The 17,610-nt window shown below is 53.0% G+C and overlaps 1 protein-coding gene across 1 annotated transcript in view; it reads right to left on the bottom strand.

Annotated features, from left to right (window-relative positions):
• The window catches only part of KCNK3 (potassium two pore domain channel subfamily K member 3), a 36,384-nt gene extending 19,633 nt beyond the window's left edge, over positions 1-16,751 (bottom strand). The window contains exon 1 of the mRNA XM_065927214.1: positions 16,469-16,751. Coding sequence (XP_065783286.1) covers positions 16,469-16,751 — 283 coding nt within the window. The remainder of the gene's footprint in view (positions 1-16,468) is intronic.
• Positions 16,752-17,610: the final 859 nt, after the last annotated feature.

Below are 17,610 nucleotides of genomic sequence, written 5' to 3'. Positions count from 1 at the left end.
CAAGGTCACACAGCAAGTTCTTGGCAGAGCAAGGCTCTCCCCACACTGCTTTTCCTTTTGCTTGGCTCTTTTCTTCCAACTCCCGCTTCAGAGGTGGTGAGGCCTCCCCTCTCAGGGTGGAACCCCTAACAGCACGCTGCCTCTGGCCTTGGACTTTTCTTACTGACTCTGCTTACTGACTCTGACTTACCCTCCATTTGAGGGTATTTTTAAATTGTCTCTGCTATCTTCTCACTATTGGCTTTAGGTCTTCAAGAAAGGGAAGGGACAGAGATAGGGAGGGAAGAAGGGAGGCCTACCATGCCCCTCTTGCTTTCCCCTCTCACCCATCAGGATGCCCCTGTTTCACCCACTAAGACTACTATCCCCAAGAGCATCAGGAATTTTCTGAGTACCAGACCTAGTACTCTGTGGGCAGGGCTGCCCTAACTACATGGCACTTTGGGACCAATTAGAAAAGAAACGGGCCCCTCGGGGTGAATGCAGTCCCTGGGAGAGTGCATGGCTTGGTAAGCAGGCTGGACTTCAGCAACCCACATCCTTCAACTGGATTTTTTTTTTTGCACAGTGCACAACCTGGACAATCATACATGGCAGTCATGACTGTTGGCCTCCTCATTTTCCTTTTGTTCTGGCCATGCTTAATCCTGATGGCCAGTCCTCTTCCTCTCTAGAACCCCCACTCTCCTGCTTCCCACTGGTGCTTTGCAGTCTCCCCTGCTGCAAAGGGAAGTCTTTGCAAAGACTTTGAAGTCTTCCTCTGCTTCCTTCTCATGCACCCTGATTTTAAGAAGGGACCAAGATTCTGCCTGGGCTGTTCTGACTCTGTTCCAGAGAGGCCACCAAGTTCTGCTCTGTGCCGTGTCTCCACTGGTCACCCGGCTGAACTACGAGCACCCAAGCCTGGCTTGGCCACTGGCACCCATCCTTCCCCACATGTTGGCCTCCCTGTACAGTTCATTCCTCAGTCAACCAGGCTGAACACCTTGCCTTCCCCTCCTATTCTCCTCCCACACCAAGTCTTGGTCGTTCCTCTTTTCCAAGTCCCACCCTTTCTTTCTGTTCCAACAACCACTCCAAAGGCCCTCACCCCTTCCAGTCTGGACCTGGGCAGTCGTTCCTCGCTGCCATCCCCCGGCAGCTTCCTAATCTTCCTCACACCTCCTTCCAGATTACACTCCACTCTGCACTTGTCACTCCCCTGCTCAAAACCTTCCACGACTCCCCGTTGCTACAGGGAAAGAAGCCCACACTTTCAACCTGCCTTCAGCGTCCTCCACCATATGTCCCTGACATTCTTCTCCAGCCTCGCTGCTGCACCGAACCCAAGGAGAGGGTTTCGGAGCTAACTTTTGGCAGTGCTTTTCTGTAGCTGAGCTCTTGGGAAGGCTTCTAGGGAGGAGGTGCAGGGGGTGGGTGCTGGGGTGGTGGGAGTTCTGCCCTCGTCACAGTCCCCGCTGCCGATGCCCCAGCCCGAGCCTTTTAATGGCCACCAGCAGTCTGACAGCTGCCCTTCACCCTGGGCAGCCTGGATTAGAGTTCAGCCAGACTGAAATGTGGACAGCAGGTCTTGGGGGGTGGTGGTGGTTGAAGGATGAAGAGAACAGGGGAGACTTTCACAACCTGGGAGTCACTCAGGTGAGGAGGCAGGCTTGACTTTTAGGGAATTTAGCAAGACTGTGGGAGGCAGTCTGTTAGCAGGCAGACTTAATTGCAGTACTCCCTTAGGTCTGTGCAACATTTTAGTGGATCACTCACTTTCTGAGGGAGATGCAAGTCTCACTATCGTTCACTCCCCTGAGAAAGTAGGAAGCTGAGGCTTGTGCAGGTGAGACCGACTTGGTCAAGGTCACGAATACAAAATGTGTGTATCAAAGGTAGGACGGGAGTTTTGGGTGTCGGAGGGTGGGCCTTCCACACCAGCCCACATGCTGGCCCCAAGTTGGACCCAGGCTTTCTGCACAGCAGAAATCTCCCTTGGCATCCAGTGAGGGGTTGGTTAACTGGGGCCCTCAGCAGGGAGCCTTGGGGCAGGGGTGCATCTTGCCCTGCTTCACTCCTGGCCCAAACTGGCACCACCACCTGGGAAGGGCAGCCAGCCAGCCACGTGCCGGCATTACTTTAAAAATAAACCAGGGAAGAACGTGACTTAAAAATAACGTGTGAGGAGCTAATTACTATTGTAGCCCCCTGGCAGAGCTTTGGGGAACATGCTTGAGCCCCGTGGTTCCATGTGTTGGGTCCCCTCTGCTTACTTCTTCCAGGTGGGGGCCGGGTACCCCGCCCTCCCAGAGCAGCTGGGGGGCAGACAGGGCCTCAGAATCCCGAGGGTAGGAGCTGGAGGTGGCTCTGGGCTTCTTGGGCAGCCTCCCTCATCTCGACCTGGATGGGGACGCGGAAGAGGGAGGGGAGCACCCAGGCTGGGCAGAGAGCTCCAACAAGAGTCCTGGGCCCCACCCGTGTCTTCCCACTGGAACCAGACTGGCTCCAAAAGGGACTCTGAGGTTCCTGACACTCCCGCTTCATCTCTGCAAGTGATGGTGGCAGCCAGGGGGCTGTTTTTGCCAATTACATCTCCCGACTGAGGACGCCTGAACCCCACTAACCACTGAACCGGTCCCCCGAGAAGAATTTGGAGACTCATCTGTGCCCACTGGGGTAAGACTGCATGGCCCTCCTGGCTGGCCCCTCCTGGCTACTCCCACAGGCATTCTGGCCTTTGAACTCGCATCTCTGGATCTTTAGTGCCGAGAGGGGCTTGGTCTGCAGCCCAGACAGGCCCAAAGAGCCCCCAGGCTCTTTCCCCAGTGGTGGTCAGAGAAGCAGGAGCCAGGCTCCCATCCCGCAGGCCCCGTTCCTGCAAGGCTCCCGGTAACTCTTGCAGATCCCCCCCCTACTGTCAGCACGTCCTGAAGCGACAGGGAGGAGGGGACATCGGGTCCAGCAGAGGCTGAAACTGAGGACAGTCGTGTGGGATCAAAGAGAAAAAGCAGAGCTTTCCCGGCGGAGGGAGGCAGAAGCCAAGATTGCTGGAAGCTGACAGAAATGATCAAAGGACAAGGATGGATGGGAGGGGAGGTGGGAAGGAGCAACAGGGGAGAGGCAGGCAGAGAGGCAGTTGGGGGTGGGGGCTACTGCACGATGGGCTGGGGCTTTGAGGTCAGACAGGCCTGGGCACAGGTCTCTGGCTGGGTGCCCTGGGCCAATAATCTGGCTGGACCTTGGGCTTTATTTGCATAATGGACATAATGATGACTACCTCATGGGCCTCTGCAGGAGCTTTGTAAAGCATTTATGAAAAGGTCTAAAAATGCGGAGCTGGGATATTATTTGTTCTCTCCCTGCTTCTCCTGGAATCAGGCCCCTCTGTTCCAACTCAAGCTGGTCAGATACAACGGATGCCCCTACTGCTCTTTCCTTCCCACATTCCAGGAACAAGCTGTTGAATGTTACACGATGTTTTCATGGTCAGTGTCCCCAGTGGTCACCACATGGTCAAACACACTGGTTGTCTCTGTGGTCTTTTGACTTGATCGCCCAGCAGTAGTGGGCTCAGCTGACAATTCTCTCTCTCCTGAAACAAGGCCTCCTGGCCCTGGGACCCTACACTCCCCAGGATCCCTCCAGTGTCCCGGCAGGTCCCTTTTCCTTTCTTTATCCCCCAGTGCTGGAGGAAGGGTCTGTGCTGGGCTCTTCTCTCTCATTCTTCCTTCTCCCCAGTTGATCTCATCAAGTTACCCGACTCTAAATATTATTTCCATCTGATAAGACCTAAATTTATATCTCAGCTTTGACCTCTCCCTTGAGCTGGTAGACTTGTCTGTCTAACTGCTGTCATGGATTTGTAATAAGCATCTCAAAATTAACCTCTGCGTCTAAAACAAGAAGTCTGGAATTTCATCTCTTTAACAAACATTTGCTCTCTGGATTTTATTTCCCATCTCTGTAAATGCTCAGTAAAAGGTAACTTCACTCAGTTGCTCGGGTCAAAGACTACCGTTGATTATTTCCTTCCTTCCCCCAACTCCCATAGCCCTCTGGCTCCCTCCTTCCCTGCAGTGCGTACATCCTATCCATCAACAGGTCAGGCCAACTCTGTCTTGAAAACACACCTTCCATCCACCTCTCTCTGCAGTCTCCTCAATCTCCCCTGAGTCCTACCCACCACCATTCTGTCTTTTTAAAGTTACTCAGCTGCAGCCTGACTGGTCTCCCAGCTTCCCACTTATACTACAGCCAGCTGACCTCCAGCAGCCAGAGGGAACTGGTAAAAAATTTAAGTCATATCCCACCACAACCCCGCTTACAACTTTCCAGTGACATTTAAGAGTAAAATCCAATTCTTGACCATGGTTTCCAGGGCCCTGTGGGATCCAGCTCTTCCCATGCCTCCATCTCTTTGTACAATGTGCTGCAGCCACACGGCCATTAATGCTCCTGTTCCTCAAACATACCAAACTCTGGAAGGCTTCCCCAGATGGCCCATCCCTTCTTTCCATTGCTCTCTACCTCATTCTCCTGTTTTACTGACTCCTGGCACTTGTCACCATTGAGATGACATTTTTTGTGACTACATAATTTAGTTTAGTGGCTATCTGATTCCTCTGAAATGTAGGTACCATGAGGACCAGGGCTGAGTCCCTGGGGCCTGGAATGGTGCCCGGAATGGTGCCCAACACATGGAGGATGCTCAGAAAAAGAAAGAGAATAGAGGGACGACTGTGAGGGTGCCAAGGGAGTGGAAAGAGTCAGGAGGGCTGGGTTTGAAGACTGGCTCTGATATTGAACTGCTGGTGGCTGGGGCAGGACTCTCCCCCTGCACCCTGCTCTGGTCTCAGTCTTCTCATCTGGAAGAGAGAAGGGCTATGCCGAATTGATGATTTTCAAAGACTCCAAGGGACCCCAGGAATTGTGGTAATGCCATCCACTGCCAAGTTGAGCCCCTGGAGCTCAACGGAGCATGAGCTTGCTGGCATCAGCACCCTGACCCGACCTCATTCCAGCCAAAGGCTGGGGAAGATGCTTGTTGGCCTGTGTATACTCTATAACAGGTCATCGTGTAATGTTCCATGGATATTTTGAGATAGCAAACCATTGTGAGGACCCATGGGGCTCACCCCAGCTACTCAGATGTCTAACAGGTCTAGGTGGGGTGTGGAAGGTTGGTCTATGAACAGGACCTTAGTTCCTAGGGCCCTGGAAGCCTCTGAGCTAGCTGAGGGCCTGGACTGTAGGACCAGCTCAGGTCCAGGGGCAACCTGATAGGAAAGACTGTCTCAGCCTCTCTCCTGGCTACCCTCCTGCCTGAGAGTTCTGGCTGAGGTCAGCCTGCTCTCAGCATCATTGCTCCCTCCCGCATCCCATCCCTGACTACTGTGGGAGCTGCCAGCTGTTAGCAGGCCCCCCCGTTTCTGGGTGGGAGGCTCCCGCATTCCAGCTGTCCCAGGGGCTGGGGCAGTGGACTTGCTTTGCTGATAAGCAAGGCTGCAGTCACAGTCAGAAATGCTCTTTCCAGAAAGGGGTGACTTGGAGGTCCTGTACAAGGCTCTGTTCTTGGGAATGGACCCAGAGGAAGTCCCTCCAGGGCTCAGCCATCACGGGGTGAAGTGGGGACAAGAGCATAATCCTGGGTAGTGAGCATCTCAGGAGGGGCTGGAAGTGCAGGCTGGAGTAGGTCCTGGCTGAACTGGAGTAGACAGTCCAAGGATAAGGGCTCGGACACCACCAGCCCAGTCCCTTGCCAACAAGGCCAGGGTGGGATGTGACTTGCTGTGTGTCTCACAGCCAGGTAGGAACAGAGCAACAGTGGAGGGGTCTGTGTCCCCCACTTTCCTTAGCTCAGCTCTGCAATGTCATCAGTCACAGCTCCAAGAAACGACATGTAGCCCACCTCCACGAATTCAGTGGACGATCCTAAGGGGTTCTATGCGGGGCATCAAGGCCTCTTTGGTGCTTGGGGAAGATGAGTGCTTAGGACTCTGGGGCACAAAGCTGGGCACAGCACCCAAGGGAAGGGGGTCTGCCACTAAGTTTGGGTCCAGGTTTCTCTTTCTCTGGCCCCACCAGAAGGTGGATTTTGGAGGGGTGTTTCTATGTCTGACCCTCCTGGTAGAAATTCGATGATGAAGGGTCATGCTGAAGATGAGCCTACCCTGGCTCAGCCAGGCCAAATGGTATCTGTTCCCGGGTGAAAGATGTTCATAGAGCTGAGGGGGCTCTTCTGGGCTGACCCCTTCCCTAGGGTCATTTGAGAGCTAAGCCATGGAGGAGCCACTACCTGGCCCAGGACTCCCGCTGAGACAGTGCCCTTCTCCTCTGGGGGTGGTGGGACACATCCTTCATCCTGCCACCTGGCTTACCCAAGGAACTCCAAAGATTGTGAACTCCAAAGATTCTTCCTCAGCTGCCCCTTAACTGTTTCTCAAGTACCAAGGAAATCCAGAAAGAAAATGCTAGCTGTGGCTGGCAAGTGGCCCAGTCTTCCAAGTACAGAATGCTGATTCAAATAAACTCTCTTCTCTCCCATGCTTCCCAAACCTGGCTTCAGATTCCCCTCACCAGGGGAGTTTTTAAAATTACCAGCCTTCTGGGCTTAGCTTAGGCCTAATGATTTCTCTCCTGGGAGCAGGGCCTGGACGCCCATTGCTCTGACTCTAAACAACTACTTTTCAGGGGACAGGCTTCCTACTCAGCTCACAGGGTTCATCTTCCCTGCCCTCCCTCTGCAAACGGAGGGGAGTAGGTGGATTGCCCGAGTTACCCCCAGCCAGGCCTCTGGCTCACTCACTGGCTATTCTTAAGAACCACCAGTCTATGCTCATGTCTAATCTCAGGTTTCCATCCTGTTCAATGCACAGAACTAAGACCACTCTGTGAGGCCTAGGGTCACTCTCTCTGAGCTGTTTGACCAGGGTCTGACAGTTCGGGTCTCTGGAAAGAGCCCCCAGACAGTCCTGTGGCCAGCGGGCTGGAATGCGCCTCTCCGGATGTTTCTTGGATGGTTATTTCTGCACTGGAGCTGTGGTTAGGAGAGGCCCTGCGCATTCCTGAAGAGGGACAATGAGTCCATGCCAAACCATGGAGCCTCGAGCAGAGATGAAGGGGTCCGGGAACAGGGCCCCGAGGTGGTCTCTGTGGAAAATGTCCACACAGTGGTGGGTGACAGTATTATCTCCTTCAGCTCAGTGCTGTCCCCTGAACACCGTCCATAAGCCTGGGTTTGCCCTAGGCTCCAGAGTGGACTTATGCCCCAGAAAAGGAAGCGTGGAGAGGGGAGGAAGTAAAAGCATTTCATGGGGGCTGGCTGAGGTCTGCTGGGTGACCAGGGTGGGACTGAAGTCAGACAATCAGAATTCAGGTTGCCATTACCCTCTGGTTCAACTAGTTCAATTGAGGTGACCCACTGGTTCAACTGGCATGATGGAGGTACCTGGTGGTTCAGTTAGGATCATGGGGGCATCCCATCCTGATCCCTGGTCAGGATCCAGGGGGAAAACACAGCTTGGGGTCTGTCACTTCTCTCCTCCAGTGCCTGCCAAATCAAGTCCACCTGCAAGAGTCTCAGCCCCCTCTAAGACTGCTTCCCTACACCTCCCCCAGGGCACACGTATGATCCTAGCCTTTCTCATGCTTCTCCCTTACCCTGGAAATCTCTCACTGACAATCTTCACCTACTAGAGTTCTCCTTCTTCATTTAAGCCTTCTTTAAGTACTACCTGCTCCAGGAAGCCTTCTCAGGTTCTTATTCTGAGTCTCTCCACTAGGATTTGAGCTTCTATGATGGCTCAGTGATAACAAATCTGCCTGCCAATGCGGGAGATACAGGTTTGATCCCTGGACCAAGAAGATCCCCATATAAAACCATTCAGCTTATGGTTTCAGAATTCCACTGGACCAAGGGCTCCTTGGGGAAGGACCTGGATCTAGTTTTCTATTCTCTTGTGCTGTGTACTTAGTAGCTCAGTCATGTCCAACCCTTTGCGATCCCATGGACTGTAGCCTGCCAGGCTCCTCAGTCCATGGAATTCTCCAGGCAAGAATATTGGAGTAGGTAGCCATTCCCTTCTCCAGGGGATCTTTCCTGATCCAGGGATCAAACCCAGGTCTCCTGCATTGCAGGTGGATTATTTACTGTCTGAACCACCAGGGAAGCCCTTCTATTCTCTTGTTGCCTGGTATAGTGTCTGATAGAAGATCTCAGGAGATCTCAACAATTTTTGGTAAACTAAAAATGAAGTTTGGCAAACCTAAAATGAAGGCTAAAGTCAGTACTGTTTGGAAAGTGACCCAGAGGGTCTAGGAGTCCCAAGGACATGATGAGTCCCACTTTGGATTCTCTAAGTCTCCAGGCTGCCCCTTTGAAGATCAAGAATCAAAGCATCTCAGAGTTGGCAAGAACCTTAAAAGTCACTAACTACAGCTCCTAGAGTGATAAATGGGAGGTATATGATAATCTTTCTGATGAGTCAACTTGGCTAAGGTTCTGAGCTTTTCAATCAAGTACTGATCCAGAGGTTGCTCTGAAGGCATTTTGTAGATGTGATTAAAGTCCATAATCAGTTGACTTAAGGGAGATTATTCTAGACTACTGGGTAGACCTGAATCAATCATAAAAGGTGAGCCAAGACTTTCCTGAAGAAGAAGAAACTCTACCTGTGAACAGTAGCTTCAGCCCAAGCTGGATGGAGTTCCAGCCTGTCCTTCCAATGTCCTGCTGTATGGATTTCACTCGCCTAACCCGCAACTACCATTGCGTAATCCAACTGCTTGCAATCCATCTCTTAATATATAATCCCTGTTGCTTGTGTTTCTCTTACTGATCCCTGACTGCTACAGGTGACCCTGAAGCTGCTTCTGGGGTGAATCATAGCCCTGCCCCAGCCTCAGAGTAGAGTCTACCAGTTCTGAGACCATTGACTCTGACATTCCAGGATCAGATTCCTAAGGATTTTTCCAGCCCTACACAACCTTGTTCTTAAAACCACAGTCCCTAACTCATGTCTATCCTCAGAAGTCAGGTCTCCAGTTTATTTAGATCCTTGCTGCTCAAAGCATAGACTGTGGGTCAAGAGCATCAGCAGTCCTTTGGGGGCCTTGTGAGAATTGTAGACTCTCAGTCCCACTCCAGACCTATTGGCTCAAATGTGCATTTAAACAAGGTCAACCCAGTTATTAAAGAAGACCATTGGGGAAGTATTAACCCAGATAATTCTGAACTGCTGAGCGAACCTTCTCCAGTTCCCCCTGGGGAACAGTTGTTCTGTACAGATGGGGAGACCAAGGCCCACAGGGTCATGCCTGTGTCTCCCATGAGTAGGAGGGTAGCAGGGAGAGAGGGAGAGGGAGAGAAGAATTTGTCTAAAGAGAGAGAAAGAAATTAGTTTCTAGCTCCCAGGCCAGGCTCCTGCCTTGTATTTCCCACATCCACATGCTCCCCTCATGAAGGCATCCTTGTGTGTCACTGGAGGAGGTGGGAGTGGGAAGCAGGGGCGGTAAGGAGCCACTCTGGTGAAGGGGAAGCTTGGGGTGTTGGCCCCGCTTGGTAGGAATCCCAAGGGGCACGGGCCAGCTCTGGAAATGGGACAGTGAAGGCGTGCCTGCAGCAGTAGCAGCATGGGGTGGCTTCAGGTGAGGGGCAGGCCTCCTGAGCCACCTGGGAGCTGTCTGAGTATGGGCAGTTTCTGGACAACGGGGAAGTGTAGACAGACTGGGAGCTGGCCACATCAGCTGGGCCAGTGACAACTCTTTCAACAGCCACAAAAGGAATTTGTCATGTACTCTCTGAGGACCAGAGGCTAACAGGGGAGTCAGAAGGGGCCCCAGGCAAGAAGGACAGGCCGGTTGGCAGCCTGCTTTGTTCTCTGTGAGCCTGGGAGGTGAAGAGGGGGTGAACAACATGGAAAGAGGTGTCAGGAAACAGGGCTCCCTTCTCCTCCAATCAGTAGTTTAGTTTCCACACTGTCAAATGAGAGAGCTATCATTCTGATTTCTCTCTTGGCTAAATGCTCAGTCCTGAGGTCGTGATATCCTGAAGCTGAGGTCACAGCTGAATGCCCTGTGTGACCCTGGTACCCACCCTCCACCATTTGTGAGGTTCATACAGAGAGGAATGCAGAGGCTCCATGGGGAGCAGGCGGCTGCACAATTCCATGAAAAGATAGAGCCCTGGGTGTGTAAGCCCTGTTACTGTCATTTTATATTTGTACAATCCTGGGCCAATTTTTGAACCTCTCCAAGCTTTCCTTGACCATAATAGAAGGATAAGGCTTGTCCTAACAGGGCAGTTGTGGGGATGGAGGTGGTGAGAAATGCCATGGAGAGTGCCTGACATGTTACAGAAACAGGTCAGTTCCCTGCATCCAGGCGGGGAAGGAGCGGGAGGGACAGAGTGCCCATCTTGGGTCTCTGCTGAGGTTGCCTAAACCCAACACCATCTCAGTCAGAGCTGGGTCTCTTCCCTGGCTGCTGGCTGACGGCAGGGAAATCGTTTTTACATTTTTTTTTATTACAAAATCAACTCACAGATTTACCGTTTGTGCTGCCAGCTGAAAGCTGTTTATGGTGGTGATTTGCACTACATTCATCTGTGCTTGTTTATGTTTTCTTTGAAAATACTTATTGTGTGTGTCCTGTCCACACTATGGCCAGGCATGTGTCTTCTATTTCTGTTCCATTCTTGCCCGCATGCCCTCCATGTCTCTGGCCTCCAATCAGGATGTGTGGGAACTGGACTGCAGGCAGGAGGTATGATGGCCAGAAGGACCTCTGATCAAATATACCCACTTTGTCGATGAAGAAACCAATGGCTAGAGGGGACCAGCAGCTGAGCTTAGTAGAACTGGAACTTTTGTCTCCTTGTTCCAGTCTAGGATGGGGTCTCCTCTTCACTCTCCCTGACTGGTTTGCTGCAGAGTCTGCCTGCTTATAGAAAGGAGCATGGCCCCTGAGCCTGGACATCAGGCAGACTCCAGGCATGAGCAAGGACCTGGGAAGCTGGGATGGGGGAGTGGGATTAGGAAGATGAAGGGAAGGATGTGGCAGGCTCTGGTCCCCAGTCCCACTGTCCCCACTTGTTAGGAAGAAGTAGGGGTAGCTGTGGTCATAGTAATCCTTAGGAAACAGAGCCGTTCCCTTCTGTAGGAAAGGGGATAATACACAAGCAGTAATATTAATAACACTTATAACTGTAGATACTGTTTATTAAGTATATGGGCTTTTCCTTTACATTAGCCCATTTAATCCTAGGAGGCAGATATTTTTCTCCTGTTTTGTAAATGACCAAAACTTGCTCAGAGAGACCAAGTAACTTGTCCAAAGTCAGGCAGCTAGTAGCAGGGGGTGGACGTGGTAAGTGGGGATGGGGGTTGAGAGATGAACCCAAGCACCCAGGCTTCTAAGACAGCATCCATGTTCCTACACCACCCCCCAGGAAAGGTTGTGCAATCGAAGCAGGGGGTGGGGGTGGTCTATGGGCAGGGAGGATGGAAGTACTGACTGACAGTGGACAGCAGAACTGTTTCAGGCTGAGCTGGCTCTCCATCCCCACGGTAAGTCAAGAGAGGTTGGGAATAGCCAAGTGAGAAGCAGACAGAATGATGCAGGGGCTCATGAGGAAAATAGGCTGAGGTGATACAGAGATCTTTAGTCTGGGCATCCAAAGTGTTGTATCTGCAACTTGCTATGTGAATTTGGGCAAGTCACTCACCTCTGTGGGTGTTTGGATGACTGCTAAAGTCTCCTTTCACACTTTTATTGAGGACTCTGGGATTTTAGAGGGTGGTAGGTCACTTCTGTATTTTTTTCCTTCTTGGAAAGGTGTAAGAAGTACAGGTTCCCTCATGAGCCCCCTGTTTGAATTCACAATCTAAGGATTCCCAGGCCATGTGGTGAGCCTTGGGAGCCTGTGTCCTGCTGAGAACAGGTTGGAAGCTGGGGAGAAAGGAGAACAGGTTTTCCATCCCACCTTCACTAGCTAATCAATCACCTGGTCTCTTGTCTTAGAGCCACAAGGATTCCAGTTACCTGCAGTGGGAGAACAGGTGCCTGTGAGCCCATGGCAGCCTCCAGGAGGGCCTGTACACACAGCTGTAGCATGTGGTCTGGGTTGGTCAGGGATTCCGGCGACAGGGAGCAGAGGCTGGCTGTAGCATACTGGAGCAAGAGGCCCTCTCCTTCTGGGGAGATTTTGCCAGGGGGAAGAGACAAATCTTGGCTATTTAGCATCCCCAAGATACAAAGTCTGGGCTGGGTTCTTGAAACAGAGAAAAAATTGGCAAAAAATCCAAGGGCATGGGAATCAGAAAAGCTCCACTAAATTCATACATTCAAGTCACAAGGCCATGGTGAGTCACTGACACTCAGAGCCTTAGGCTCCTTTGCTGAGAAATGGGGATAATAATGCTCATCCAGAAGGGCTGGTGAAAGAATTGAATGAGGGACTGCAAATGAAATATATGTGTGTTAGTTGCTCAGTCGTGTCTTTGCGACCCCATGGACTACAGCCCACCAGGCTCCTCTCTGTCCATGGGATTTTCCAGGCAAGAATACTGGGGTGGGTTGCCATTTCCTTCTCCAATGAAATGTATACAGCTTGCCAAAGAGGAGTTATTAAGTGGTGGCTGCCATTGTTAATGTTGCTGTTGCTGCTGTTAATAATGATAAATAAATAAATAAAGAGGCAGAGTGAGGCTTCCCAGATGGTGCTAGTGGTAAAAGAACCCATCTGCCAATCCAGGAGACACAAGGGACATGGGTTTGATCCACAGGTGGGGAAGATCCCCTGGAGGAGGGCATGGCAACCCACTGTGGTATTCTTGTTGGGAAAATCCCATGGACAGGGGAGCCTGATGGGCTATAGTCCATAGGGTCACAACGAGTTGGACATGACTGAAGCTTGCCAAAAAATAGTTAATAAGTGGTGGCTGCCATTATTATTGTTGCTGTTGCTGTTGTAAATAATAATAATAATATTGATAAAGAAGCAGTCTGCACAAGTGGGAGGAGTGGGGGCCTGGGAGTCAGTTTTGGCTACCCCACTCCCATCACCTCTTTGGTTTCTTCTAAGAAAAGGGTGTGGCACCAGCTGATCTCAAGGTCCCTTTCTGCTCTGACAGCCTCTGGGCTATGAATAGATGAGGCTGGGGCCCCGGAGGAGTCTAATGACTCAACAGCTAGAGAGGTTAAGCTTTCCCAGAAAAGTGTTTCCGTTTGCATTTAATGAACTTAGGGCCCAACAAAGGAAGGGTTTCCTGTCTGGGAGTCTAGGGATGAAGGAGCTGGAGGAATCCTTGCAGTCAGAGGAGACTGTGACTAACGAGGTGAATGACTAACTCAGACCCTGCTGACCTTCAACCAATCAGGGCTGCTCATGACCACCCTACGAGCTGGCATCACTAAGCACGTCTTGGCCATGCCAGTCCCAGCTGGCTCTGGGTTTCACGGCATATGGAGGCAGAGAAAGCAGCCAAGAAACTGGCAGGGGAAGGAACACTGGGCTTCGAGTCAGAAGTCCTAGCTTCTTGCTCTAACTCCACTGCTCACCAGCTGCGTGACTTTGGGGAAGTCCTTTCCCCTTCCTGAGCCTCCATGCCTTCATCTGCACAAGGGATCTAACAATACCTGCCCTGGCAACTTCCCTGAGCTATGAAGGCTGAGACTTAAGAGGTGAGATGAAAGCACATTGTGACCACTAAGGCAATGAACGAATGGGAAATTTTGTCATCATTCTATCCCAGTAGGATTCCTGGTCCCCCAGGAGACCTATTTGGGTCCCCAAAGCGGTCAAGTGGACACAGACTGAGCCTTTGGGTTTTGAGTCAAGATCAGTCTAATGTAGGGCCCTTTCCAACCATCCAACCACAGCCCAGAGAGAATTTTCTTAGACCTGAGCCCATATGGACAGCTTCCAGCCAGGTGGCATAGCCAGAGTGAGAGGTGACAAAAAGCCAGGAATGGCTGGGTGGGGCAGAGTGGGCAGTGACAGTCTGGGGCCCCCACAGAATTAGGGTTGTGCTTTGATGCTCTCTCCTCTTGCCAAACACCTTATAAATAAATAATCACCACAACCACACTGTCTGCCTCTGCCCCCAGCTTTTAGCATCTTTCTTGGTGAAGACTACAAGCACTTTGGGGAATGGCAGGAATGGGAGAGGAGGAAGGATGATGCCCTCTCTTGTCTGCACACCTTAAACCCATCAATAGCGTTCTGTGAATGCTCCTGTGTATTACTGGGTACTGTGCTGACCCTAGGAGCAAAGAGATGGGAGCCACAGGGCCCTACCAACATGGAGGTTAATTACACCTCCTGTGGTTAAAGATACAAATACTCCTCCTGAAATGTAAATAGCCATGCAAAGCAGCCTACACTGTGTCACTCAGGTCTTCCTGACAGCAAGTCCTGCAGTCGTCTAGAGCAGTGGCCTGGGATCATCTGGAAGACTTCAAGGAGGAGGTGGGGTTTGAACTGAACCTAGAAGGTTAGCTTAGACAAGATAAATAGAAGACAGAGAAAAAGGACAACCATACAGGCATACTTCAGGTATTCTCAGGGGACAGTTGGGCTGCAGTGAAGAGATCATGTCAGTAAGAAGTGAGAAATTAAGTTGGACATAGGAATTGGAGTCAAGCATGAAGTCCTTAAAATTTGGGATAAGGAGCATGGGATTATGGATTGCAGGGGAAGCAGAAGCCCATTGAGGGCTTCTGAGAAGGGAATCAGTATGGTCAGAGTTATGCTTAGGGGAAATTCTTTCTGGTAGCATTGTCTTTGTGAGCTGCCCTAAGGGAGAAGGAGGTTGGAGGTAAGGAGGTCAGTGGGAAGTTACTGTGGGGCTGGGGACCAGGGTACTGAGAAAGATGGAGGCATACACCAAGGGTGAGATATGTGGAGAGAGAAGTGGGTGATTTAAGGATGTTCAATGCTCCTGAAACCCTGGCAGGTGACCGGGAGTGGAGAAGGGAAGAAACCCCAAACCAAAGTCAATCTGGTCCTTCCCAGGAAAGCAGGCTCCTCTTTGGGCAGACCGGAGTCTGATCTACCTGCCCCAAATTCCCAGCATCAGCAGGACTCAGAAGTGCCACCACTTGGGCCATATCCCCTCCTGGGATCTTTTCCTTCATCTTCCAGAAACCATGTAGCATAGCTCCCTGTGGTCTCCAGACAGCAGCAGAAACTCAGGGCAATCCTGCAGTGGACAAACTGCAGGCACAGCATCCAGTATTGCTTTTTACCCCTCTCCACTCCTGTTGACTCCCAGGAAAACACTGCCATCTTGTTACAGGCTATGCCAAATGGCAATGAGCCCCTGGGAGCTCAGCCAAGGTTAGGAGGGGTACCAGGGAGAGAAGCAGGAATGGGAAAGACGGAGGAAACAGCTCCTGGACGCATCCCAGTGAGCTCTGGGGGAAGGTGGGCTGGGTGGAGCCCTTGAGATAATTTCAGCCAACCTCTCGTTGTCTGGAGGTGAACTTGAGACTCAGGCAGGGGAAGGGACCTGCCCAAGGTCATACAGTGGGAAAAGTGATAGAGCTGAGCTGGAATTGTAGTCTTGGTGGTGGACACGGTGTTCATTCCTGTTTGAACACTTGAACAGCACATCAAGGGCCTCGCTGGAGAGTCTTTCCTGGATATCCACTGTGTGCTTGTGTGTGTACCTGTGTATGCACCTATGCCTATATTGTGAGAGAGTCTGAGTGTGTGTGGCCTCTTACACCATGGTCTGCCCTGGCTGGAAGAAGGGAACTGGGGCCATTCCTATGAGGTGACTGTTTTCCTGGAACAGCAGTAAAGAAGGCAGACAGGGCTGGATCTGGCTTCCAGCACCAGTTCTGTTGCCCTAAGAAAATTAAAGGCACTGGCTGGCAAAGCCTAAACTCCTGGAGCTGGGCACACACACGCGTGGACACACACACACACACACACACACACACACCCCAGGCGGTACTCACAGCCACGGTTATGGAGTATTTCAGACACCCGAGTGGCCCGCTGTGCCTCGGAGTGCCAAGTACTTGCACACACACGTCTCTCTAGAGCCCCAGCCGGTGTGGACACACGGGGATCCGAGAGTCCATGTACAGAAACACGGTGGAGCCCTGCGCTCCCCACCACTCACACTCTGCGCCCTGCTCCAGGGCCCGACCCGGCCACACCCCTCCTCCTCAGCCTTCGCTGGCCGTTCCTGCCCCTCTCACACACTTCAGAGTCCCCTGGGGCCCTCTCGCAGCCTGGCAGGGACAAGTTAGGGCTGGCCCTGACGGAGAGTCAAGTCCGGAGCCAGGATTCGACGCCTCCCCCGAGCCCTGTCCCCGCGGAGCAGACACGCCAGGCTGAACTCGGGTTTCTGAGAGCGCGGGGTTCTGCGCCTAGACCCTCTCCGGGGGGAATCCCCCAGCCCCAGTCGGCTCCGGACTCCCCCAGAACCTGGCGCCCAGCCCCCTGGTCCCCGCTCCCCGCCCAGCGAGTAGTTACCGATGGTGGTGATGACGGTGATGGCGAAGTAGAAGGAGCCGGCGAAGCGCCACTGCACGCCGGCCTTGTGCGGCTTGAGGCGCAGCACTACGCGCTCGAGCTCTTCGTAGCCGCCCTGGCTGAGGTTGTAGCGCGCTCGCAGCTCCTGCTGCCGCAGCTCCAGCCGCTGCCGCTCGATCATCTCCGGCTCCGACTCGAGCGCGTCGAAGACCGCGGCGCCCACCAGCAGGTAGGTGAAGGTGCACACGATGAGCGCCAGCGTGCGCACGTTCTGCCGCTTCATCGTCCCGCCCGGGCCGCCGCCGGCCCCCCGGCGCCCCCGGCCCGCGCCCCGGCCCCGGCCGCCGCTGCTGCTGCCCCGGAGGCGGCCTGGGGCATGGCTGCGCTCGCCGCTCCGCGCGCCGGGCACCCACTCCGCGCGCCCCGGGGCTGCCGCCGCCAACGCCGCCGCTGCCGCCGCGGAGCTGTCCCTTCAGCACCACCCACCGCCCTCCTCCGCCCGGCCCCGCTCCCGCCCCCCGCCCCCCGCCCGCAGGCCGCCTCCTCCCGCCAGCCCTCCCGCCCAGCCAAATAAGGACTGGGGAGACGCGCCGAGGGAGGGAGGAGGGGGGCTGGCGGAGGGGGAGGGGGGGAGCGAGCGGGAGAGCCGCGGAGAGACCCGGCAGGACAGAGAGAGCGAGCGCGCGGGCGAAGGGAAGAGACCCAGAGAAAGATAAGTAGACAGACAAACGCATGCAACTACAGAGGAAGAGAGAAAGGAAAAAGAGGCGGAAGGGGGTGTGACGGACAAGCAGATAAAACCAGAGGGAGACTCACAGACACAGAAAAAGAGGAGGCAGGCAGAAAAATACAGACTGAGAGAGGTACAGAGGGAAAGAAGAGAGGTACAGAGGGAAAGATGGAAACGGAAAGAGCGACAAATGGGAGACAGAGACCTGGACAGCTGGAGAGACACTGATGCCACAGAAAAGGAAAAGCGAGGGAAGCGGAAAGGAATCGGGTAGATCAAGCCCCGACCCCACTCCAGTCCCATCCCTCCACCAAAGTCGCAACAGGGAATAGCTGGACTGGACCCTGGGCCTTGCGGTACTGCCCTCCACTATGTGGATGAGGAAACAGAGAGGTCCAGTGACGTGCGAGGG

Source organism: Muntiacus reevesi, chromosome 3 (genome assembly GCF_963930625.1).
Source record: "Muntiacus reevesi chromosome 3, mMunRee1.1, whole genome shotgun sequence".
NCBI lineage: Eukaryota > Metazoa > Chordata > Mammalia > Artiodactyla > Cervidae > Muntiacus > Muntiacus reevesi.
This window is presented reverse-complemented; position numbering and strand designations above follow the sequence as displayed.